The 9,576-nt window shown below is 57.4% G+C and overlaps 1 protein-coding gene across 6 annotated transcripts in view; it reads right to left on the bottom strand.

Moving 5' to 3' along the window:
* Positions 1 to 8,321, bottom strand: part of ITPK1 (inositol-tetrakisphosphate 1-kinase) — a 180,310-nt gene extending 171,989 nt beyond the window's left edge. The window contains exons 1-2 of one of the 6 annotated variants that reach the window (XM_086708958.1): positions 8,153 to 8,321; positions 7,497 to 7,727 (exon numbers count right to left, since the gene is read on the bottom strand). In XM_086708958.1, coding sequence (XP_086565084.1) covers positions 7,497 to 7,591 — 95 coding nt within the window. In that variant the 5' untranslated portion in view covers positions 7,592 to 7,727; positions 8,153 to 8,321. Of the gene's footprint in view, positions 1 to 237; positions 1,113 to 7,496; positions 7,728 to 8,152 lie in introns of those variants that run through there. The other 5 variants (XM_086708956.1, XM_086708957.1, XM_086708955.1 and 2 more) reach the window with 5 other exon arrangements.
* Between the last annotated feature and the right edge of the window lie 1,255 nt (positions 8,322 to 9,576).

Below are 9,576 nucleotides of genomic sequence, written 5' to 3'. Positions count from 1 at the left end.
GCCTCTAGGCAGCAGATGGAGCCCACCCTGTAGCTCTGCAGCTCCTAGAAGAACGGGGCTCTCAGCCTCTTTGGTCAAACATCACCTCCTCAGAGAGGCCTCCTGCGACCACACAGCGCTTCGGTGGCCTCAGCCGCCCCTGGCCACGGCTCTCTCCTGTTTGCGGGCTTCCCGGCACGAGCTACACGGCGCAGCACTGAAGTGGTCTGTGTGCTGCCCTCACCTTCATCTCCTTACCGGGTATGCAGGTGCCTGAGGGCGGGGACCGGCACCCAGCACACCGCTGGCTGGGTGCATGCTTGAGACTTGCTCTGTGGATAAAAGAACGAAGGAACGGAGCTCAGGGGCTCCTCCCTGGCCTGGGCTCCCCCTTCTCCTCTCACCCCAGGGTTTCCATCTGGGCCCAGAGCACTCCAGAGCCACAAGTGGCTCCTGGCTGAGCCACACGGACGTGCAAAAGGCTTCCGAAACCCACCAGTCAGTTCCCTCATCCACGAAGAGATACCCTCTGGTGCTCCTACCACGGGCGCTATCGGAGGCCCTGGGTCTCTGCCCGAACACAACTGCCGGTCGGTCTCCACCTTTACGGAAGCACCTTCAAAGACAACACGCAAATCCGGAGAGAAAGAACAAACCCACTAGGGGATGAAGATTCCAAGAGAAAGGGAAATTAAAGGTACCTCTCAGAAGCTGCCTTTCGGAGGGACCGCAGCCTGACTGCATGTCCTGACTGTCCCTGCAGGGGCTGGAGGGCCGGCCTGGAGCACGGAGAGCGGTCGACAGGGTCAGCCTGGGACTTCCTCATGGGAGTGATTTTCCAATCTCCACAGGCAGTGCCAGAGCCACCCCCAGGAGCTGTCACAATCCTCAGCCTGGCACATGACGGGCCTACACAAACCAGCCCGTGAGGCCCAGCTGGGGAGGTGCGGGCCACAGGGCGACTGCTTTCTGAGGGAGGCCTGCAGCACGCAAGACAAAGCACCAGGCAGAATTCGAACGGCCCAACGGGAAGGGCCTGGCTGCTCCCCAGGCACCCCGGTCCGTAACTCCGGAGGAAGTGCTGTTTAAGAGGCATTGGCGGGCAGTGGGGAGGGCACGGTGGTCTTGAAGCAGGTAAGCCCCCCCAACACCTCACTGTGTGACCTGGAACAAGCCGCCCCACCCCGCCAGGCCTGGGTCTCCCCCTTGGGAACCCAACCAACACTCTCCCCACGCAAGGCCACACAAGCCCAGGCCAGCTTCCCCAGGGCCGGTGGAGGGTGAAAGGCTGAGGTCGGCCCGATTCATGCAGGAAGAGCGAAGGAGTGGGTGCACAGCTCCCGAATGATGCCTGGCTTTCTAAACTGAATCTTACTTTTTAAAAAAGGAGGTACCAGAACATTCCCTTAAAGAGCTAGCTTACCAGCTGAATTCACAATACGAGTGGGAACAGAAACCCTATTTACTTCCAACTGTTAGGGAACTGCACTCATGAGGCACTTCACTAAGCATTTACTGAATGCCCCGAGCCTGTGAAACCATGCGGGAGACACAACCAGTGGAGGCAGGATGGCCTGGTGGTTAGGAATGGAGGTCCCAGGCCGCCGTGCCTGCTGGCGCCTGCCTCATGCAGTCGCCACCCCCCCCCCACCCTGCCTAGACAGCATGAATCAATCTCACTGTCAAAAGAGACATGCAAATCAAAAGTACCACCTCACCCCTGCACATGGCCAAGATCAAAAACGTTTGCCAGGGGCTGCTCTGGGGAGGGTGTGGTTAACAGGCTCTCCCATTTGCTAACGCTTGTGGGCAGTGCTATCTCTCTGTGAGCAGCTTTACGACTCCCCTGGAAAAGTGAGCCACCTGTGCCCTCTGACCCAGCATTCACTCATCTGGCAGGGAGTGCCCAGGCGATGGGGCAGGGCACTCGCTGCCCCACTGTCTACACCGGCAGAGGCCAAACAGAGGGGGCGAAATCTAGTCCACCATGTTAGGAGCTGGACCACTCGGCCAGTAAATAAAGGAGGGTAACGATATGGATCTACCTCCCAAAGGAGCAGAGATGTGCTATTTCTCTAAGACATGGTGTTCCGTGAAATGAAACGCGGGCATATGCAGAGACCAGAACACGCGTGTGCCCATCTGCACAGAACATCTACAGAGAGAGGCTGCCGACAGCAGCTGTCCCTGAGTGACAGGAACCCGGGAACAAGGGAGTCACTGACTTTTTGTTGTCCTCTGAGTACTCTTCATATTTTTTTGACGTATGCACGTATTAAGTGTTCACAAAGATAAAGAAAACGATAAGAGTTACCATTAATAGTAACACGATTGTTCATCAAGACTCAGCATCTTCTGGAAGTCCAGCACAATTTTCCAATGCAGGGCCAGAACCCACCTGCCGTGAGATCATGACCTGGGCCCAAGTCAGATGCTTAACCGACTGAACCACCCAGGCGCCCTGAATCTCCAAACTTTAATAAAAAATGGAAGTGCCATCTTGCATTAGTGTATGATTTTCTCAGGTTCCTCATCCGTAAATGAGGGGAGGACGGCACCCCTGCCTCCCGGTGGGGGGGAGCCCCTGTTAAAGGAGAACACCCCACCGGATGGGCACCGCCTTGGCTGCTTCTGATGGCCCCACAAAGCCCACACCCAGCAGGGTGATCGGGCAGCACCCATCATGGGTTTCAGAGTCCCTCGCAAATGGCCCAGGCCAAGAATGCTAGACCCACACGTGCCAAAGATCTTGGAACAGAGGGGCATCCCTGGGCGGAAGCCCACTCCCCTACTCCCCAGGGACAGCTCTAAAAACAAGCAGCAGGCACCATCTACAGTTTGCAGGCACTTCACATGCCCGGAGTCCTGACTCCTTTCACGTACACAAGCACCCTGCGCTATGCAGTGCTAACACCCTCACTTTGCAGGTGGGGAAACTGAGGCACAGAGGGCCCAGGGTCACACGGATGGTCTGCTGTGGAGCAGGCTGGGGACCAACACTGTCCAGATGGACGTCTTCTGCCACCGGTAAGTCCAGTTCTCTCCCTTGGAGGCGGGAAGGAAGCGTTTCTTTGCAAGGCTGAGTTATGGACGGTCTCAGGGCACTGGTGCAAAGGAACCTGGTCAGTACCTCCTCCCACCCCCACACCCCCAAAATGGTGCACATCCAGACATTGAGACAAAGAGAGCAACACCTACCCGCAGACCAGCATCACTTAATCCTGGAAAAGATGCTCCTTCTTCCCCCTAAGAATCTCCTGAAAGAACTCCAGCCCAGAATTCTCAGCCATCCCAGCAGAAAGGGACCTTCGAGATGCCCCCTTTTCAAGGAAGGAATGTAGGACGAGGAGGGGAGGGGAAGGCCTGATGGCACCCTCACGCCCTCCCTGGCACGCTTCCCTAGCCCAGGCTGCTGTCAACACCACACTCCCAGCTCCACGAGGACAGGGGCTCTGCCCTGCTGCTCCCCAACCTGCTGCCCCACCCCCAGAAGGTGCTCAGTCAACCTGAGCCTCAGTGGACCCCAGGCCCCATTCCCTCTGAGGGAACTGAATAAAGGTTCCCTGGTGGGACGGTCTGCGATGATAACGTGGCCTGAGACTGCTCCATAAACACGTTTCCTGTGGGCCCAGTGGGCCGTGCTGGCCTCTAAGGTTCTCAAGGAAGAGAACCTCACAGACATTCTTCTGCTTTTGGAGCCTCCAGGAAGCCCCGGTCTAACCTGGGCACAGAAGAGACTTAACACGGAAGCCATGTCCCCCGGTGAAGGGGCCTCAGGACCGGGCACAGAAAAGCTGAACGGGCTGTGGGAGCCTCTTCCTTCTACTCCCCAGGCCTCGGTGTCCCCATGCCTCCGTCCCGGGCTTCTGGGAGCAAGAAGTGACATGAGGTACCAGGAAGGACTGCATTAAAGAGGCAGCTGACAGAACAGTAAAGACAGACAGCGGGCCGCCCACATCTTACACCAAAATGCTTTGTGACATCCTGTGACTTTTCACTACCTCCCCCAGTACAGGTTCAAGCACAGGACAGAAAAGGGTAGGAGGGTGAGGAAATGGAGGAGAGACACAGAAAACAAAGGGAACAGAGAGGTGGGGGCCAGCCAGCATTTCCAAACGAGACATCGGAGAAGTTCAAAAATCAAAAATCAAAAACCCCCCAACATTTCCAACTACCAGCTTCATTTCTTGGCTTCCCCTTGGGAGTCCCTTCTGGGCATCTTGAAAAGGGTACAAGGAAAAGATTTAAAAAAAAAAATTTTTTTAAAGGGGCACCTTGGTGGCTCAGTCGGTTAAGCGTCCAACTTCAGCTCAGGTCATGATCTCACACGGTTCATGGGTTTGAGCCCCGTATCGGGCTCTGTGCTGACAGCTCAGAGCCTGGAGCCTGCTTCGGATTCTGTGTCTCCCTCTCTCTCTGCCCCCCCCACCCTCAAAAATGAATAAACATTAAAAAAGAAGAAGAAAACGAAAGAAAAAGGCACAGGAGAGGATGTGAAGAAACTGTGAGGCTGTTCCACTATGAGCAGAAGGGCAAGGAGGATGGCAGAGAAAAAGAGAACACAAACCAGAGCCTCATCCATGTCCCCGTCCCTGAGGGGAGAAGAAACCGAGGACAGTGACAGGAACAAACAGTACCACTAAAAACAAGCGGAGTCAAAGGCCCATCTGTTGACTAGTCAGAGGGCTGTCCTATCGAGGTGCCCCAAGGGTGTGAAGGGTGGGCCTTTATGCCCACCTGCCGTATCCAGGCCCAGGTACCAGCCCCCTACGGCCACCATCCACATGCGATGCCCCCCTGGCGGAACAAGGCAAGGAAGTGTCTCCGGGATAACAGGGCAGCAGCTGGACCCTTGTGAAGGGAAGAGGGGGTCCGCCTTACTGTTGGGAGGTGCCCAAGTAGAAAGGGCTTTCTGTGGGGGTCTCCAGGTCATCAAGTTGGGCACATTCTAGAAGTTAAACAAAAAAGAACAAAAGTACGGAACCTACCCCTTCTCATGCCTGCTTCCCCATGTGTAAAACAAATGGGCTGGAGGAGATGATCCCCAACATCCCTTCCTGCTCGAAGGTTTTTACAAGGCCTGACATCCAACTAAACAACTCATCTGGTCCATTCGGGTCATGCTCTCTGGCGCTGACACTGCCCTAAACATTCGGAGCAGAGCTTCAGATCATTTTCAAACATTCCTGGACTTTCTCATCAGAGAAAGTCACAGGCAATTCATCATCCATCAAAGCAGGAGCATTGCACCTCCAGACTGTGAATGTCAAAAACGTAACATGTCCATCCACATCACCTCTCGGGTCACTGAAATCGAAGCAGCTTTCCCTACCAAGAGCACAGCAACCTCCAAGGGCTCTGGCCACCGGGTCAAGAATGGGAGCTTTCTGCATCAAGTATAGAAACGTGGCCACAAGGGGGCACTGCCCTGAAAGTAATAAAGAAGAGGAAAAAAAGAAAAACTCTTTCTTGGTGTTTTCTTTTCCTTCTTTAGCTTAAAAGACACTATATCTAGAGCTTCCCTAATGAAAACACAAGTGGGCTTCCTGAGGTTCTAGAATGACCCAGACGCTCTCTGTCTTCTCTTTGAAGCCAATATTCCGGCCAGAAGTAGGCATCCAGACTTTGAAGGCAACAACCTTTTCAGAGAAATTAACCCTCCATGCTGGACTTCCCCCAGAATGGTTAACATCTCAGGGCTTGCCCTGAACACCCCTCCAGCCCTGCTTAAAGGCAGCGGGTGTCTGTGGGAAGGGAAGGCAATCTGCAAGTCCAGCAGCAGGACCCAGCCCCGAGTCTGGGCTGGAACTGTTTTTGCGAGAGCCTCCTGATTAACGAGCAAAACATACCAGCCAGATGACAAGCCTCATGCTTTAGCTGCAGACACAGGATGACACAAATACAGACAGACCTTGGGAAAAAAAGGGTGCAAGGTATTAACTGGGATCTACCAAGTCTGAGATGACTCTGGAGTCTAAGAGCAGAAAGGGGCTTGCAAAACATGTCAAAGGGGCTTCACATTTCTCCTGTGTCTAGGGCACTTTTTCCCTGTATGTATCTGTGGCGCAAAGTTCAAGTGTCCTTTTTTAACGTTCCAAAAGTCCTCGGACCCATTTTCAAAGTTCTGGCTGCAAGCTCCTCCTGATTTCCTGATTTCCTTGTGAATTCCCGGGCTGCTTGGCATGCCCTACCGACCATGAAAAGCTTGCTTTCTCCTTAAGAGACCAGCCTGAGAAATGGCAGCCAACTCCATCCCTAGGCCAAAAAATGCTGAGCCAGGAGCTGTTTTACACAAGGTGCGCCCCTCTGGCTGCAGGGACAAGAGTGCCTGCAGGGCTTGCCAAGGCAAAGGAGCAACAAGCCTTGGGACAGGCATCAGGGGCACAGAAGTGCACAAGCCAGGCCAGCATGTGAAGGCCAGCTCAGACTCACCACTTGTTCCAAGCACCAGGAGATAAGGAAGCCCAATTGTTCAATTCTGCAACATGTTTGGGGACCCAACAGGGACAAAAATGTAAGTGGAACACATTTCCCAGAATCAAATCTACCAAGTGGAGACACTGCATAACAAAAGGATTCCATCAAGACTTTGCAAAAGGCTTGGGGAACCAGATTCTCTTAGGCTTTCGATAAGAACAGGATTTCACTAACAGCTTCCCAGAGGCAAAGCCACAGTTGTAGAACAAGGTGAGGTATACCTGACCCAAGAGTGGATGCTTCCATAATAGACTAGGAATGTAATCTTATTAAAACACCATGAATCGCCACCACTGAGCACCAGCTTGGGGGTGGGGGGGGGGAAGCTTGTCGGAGGGAGGAAGGCCATTCTACACCACATGCATTTACCCCACCTCCTCTGCACCAGACACTCCCTAGCTGTGGGACCTGGGGCAGGGTACCCTACCTCTCTGCAGATAGCTCCCCCTTCTCAGACACATGGCCCAGAATCACCACCCCGGTCAATTCTCAAAGCTGGTGCGACGCTCTAATGAGACAGCAAATCATCACATACATGCCAAGTATTGCTACTCGCTGCACAGAGGCTTAACCCAGTGACATGCAATGGCAGCTTCAAGGGCTGCACACGAGGGGCACACAGTAGGTGGTCTGCAAACATATAAACAGTGCTGCCCTTCTCCACTAAGGGAAGGGAAGGAAGGAGGAAAAACACTCCAGTCCAAAAGTAACCTCCAGCCACAGGCAGACAGCGTGGATCCCCCGATTTCCCAGGTCCCTCTGCCACCTTTAGCAGCGTTCCGAACGCGCTCTAGGCAGCTGGGGGCTTCCCCACCGAGGGTCACGGTGCACCTGGAAGCCCCGGTCCGTGCCACAACGCCCATCCTGGCCGCCGCTCCCCTCGAGCACCGCCGGCGGCCACCACAACCACCTGGTCGCTGGGACTCGATGTCCCCGAGCACCGCTCCTTCCCGAACGCTCCGGCCTCCCAAAACAGCGGCTGAGGCTGAACCGGGCTCGGGCCGGGGGTCCCCGGGTGGCGGGGCCCCGTCCCTCCTTACCTGCACAGCTCGGCGAAGGCCTGGAAATTCAGCTTCTTGATTTTCTTCTCGCTCAGCCAGTAGCCAACTCTCTTCCCTTTCAGAAAGGTCTGCATCTTCCTCCTCGGGCGGGGAGCTCGGGTCCGGAGGAAATCGCCCACAGGCCGAGTGTGGCGGCCCGGCGCGCGCCGCGAGCGTGCGGGCACCTCCTCCGGCGGCGGGGACGCGGAACGGGACTCGGGGCGCGCAGTCCTGCCGGGAGGGGCGGGCCGGGGCGGGCGCCCGGGCGGAGGGAGCGGCGCTCAGCGCGGCGTGCCACTGGCTGCCGCTGCCGCCGCCGCCCACGCCCCCGCCGCCCGCGGGGCTCGCCGGCGCGCCAGATCGCCAGCGCCGGGCCGGGCCGGGGGCCGGGGGCCGGGAGCCCGGGGGCCGCGCCGCACGCGCCCCCCCCACGCCCCCCACGGCGGCCCTGGCGGCGCAGGCCCGGCCCCCCCGCCCCTCGAGGCCCCTCCTCCCCCCCTCCCGCCCGCGCCGGCGGCCCGGGACTCCGAGCCCGGGGCGGTGCGATCGGCCGCTGCGAGCCGGGCGCGTGCCCTTCCCGGCGCGCTCGGACCCCGCGGGGCGCACGCGGCCGCCCGCGTCCCCCGCGCCGCCCCGCCCCGGCCCACCGTCCTCACCCGCCGCCGCCGCCGCCGCCTCCCGGTCCTCGTCTTCGCCCCCGCGCGCAGCCCGCGCCTCCGCCGAACCCGGCCGCCGCCGCCGCCGCCGCCGCCGCGCTGACCCGGCCGGGCGGCCCGCTGGACCCCGCCGCGGCGGAGGAAGCGCCGCAGCGACGGCCGCTAGGGGGCAGCACCGCCCGCCGCCTCTTAAAGGCGCCGCGCCCTCCCGGCTGGCCGTTTGGGGTTGTTTGCGTCGGGGCTCAGGCTTAGGAGCTTCGGGACGGAGGGCGCGGGACTGGGTTTGGGGCGGCCATTGCCAAGTGGTTTTTGCTTTTTAAAGGGGCGAGAGGAGTCGTGCTGTGGGCATTTGCGGCCTGTCCGTTGCGAGTTTCTTAAATCAAAAGCATCTCTGTACCCCCAGCAGTATTCAGCGCCCCCCCCCCCCAACACGCTGGGTAATTCACTGGAACAGCAGCGGGGGGGGGGGGGGGGGGGGCGGGATACGGACATTTAATGAGATCATCTCTCTTCTCTTGAGGAGACAGACCCAGGCCCAGGACGGGGCCCTCTGGGGTGGTGACCTGAGCACCCAGGGCCTTCTCACACGTAGGGTGTTGACTGCCTCTCTGGTCCCTTCCCACTGAGTGGGGACAAGGCAGGAACTAGAAACATCTAAAATGGGGGTGGAACACTCCCAGGAGCCCCTTTCCCTTTGGAGCGCAAGCCAGCAGCAGCCTCCGGGTCCTTGATTCACTGAACCCCACTCTGCCCTGCTCCAGCCCTGTGGGACAGTAAGGGAGCATCCAGCCTTCAAAGAGCCCCGGGTTTGGGAGGAGAAAAAGGGCAGGAAAAATGAGTGAGGGGGTGGGGCTCAAAGTTTCAGGGGAGAATTTAAGGTGGCCTCGGAAAATAAGGAAGATTTTGGTAGGCCCTAGAAGGGAAAATAGCTACAATTGAGGCAGGGAGAAAGAACCAAGTTGTTAGGGCTGACAGACTCTCCTTGACCAAACTTGGGCTCATTCTTTAAGGCCCAGCCCTAGGGGGGTCTGCCTTCTTCCCCTCATTACAACCTCCCCACCCTTCTTCTGGCTGGCCTTCCAAGTTGCAACTAGGAGAGGCTGGCCCACTCTGGGACCTCAGGAGTGATCACACATCACTAACTCCATCTCTCCGCTTGCTCTCCACCACTCACCTCACCTTGTGCTCGCTGTGTGACCTTGCAGTCCACTCAGCCTGTCTGAGCCTCGGGTCCTCCATCTTTACCTCAAGAGATAAGCGGTGAGAGCACTTCAGACTGCAAAAGAGCAGTGGCTGTGGGGTCTAAAAGGTATGATGTTGTGGGGCGTGAGGGGATGGAAAGAAGATGAAGGTAGAGATGTCTCTCACGAAATGGGAAGAACTGTCTTTGGCTTCTGGAAGACCAGACTTGGGGGCCCTAGTTC

This window comes from Puma concolor, chromosome B3 (genome assembly GCF_028749965.1).
Source record: "Puma concolor isolate L17-30 chromosome B3, mPumCon1.1.hap2, whole genome shotgun sequence".
In the NCBI taxonomy this organism is placed as follows: Eukaryota; Metazoa; Chordata; class Mammalia; order Carnivora; family Felidae; genus Puma; species Puma concolor.
This window is presented reverse-complemented; position numbering and strand designations above follow the sequence as displayed.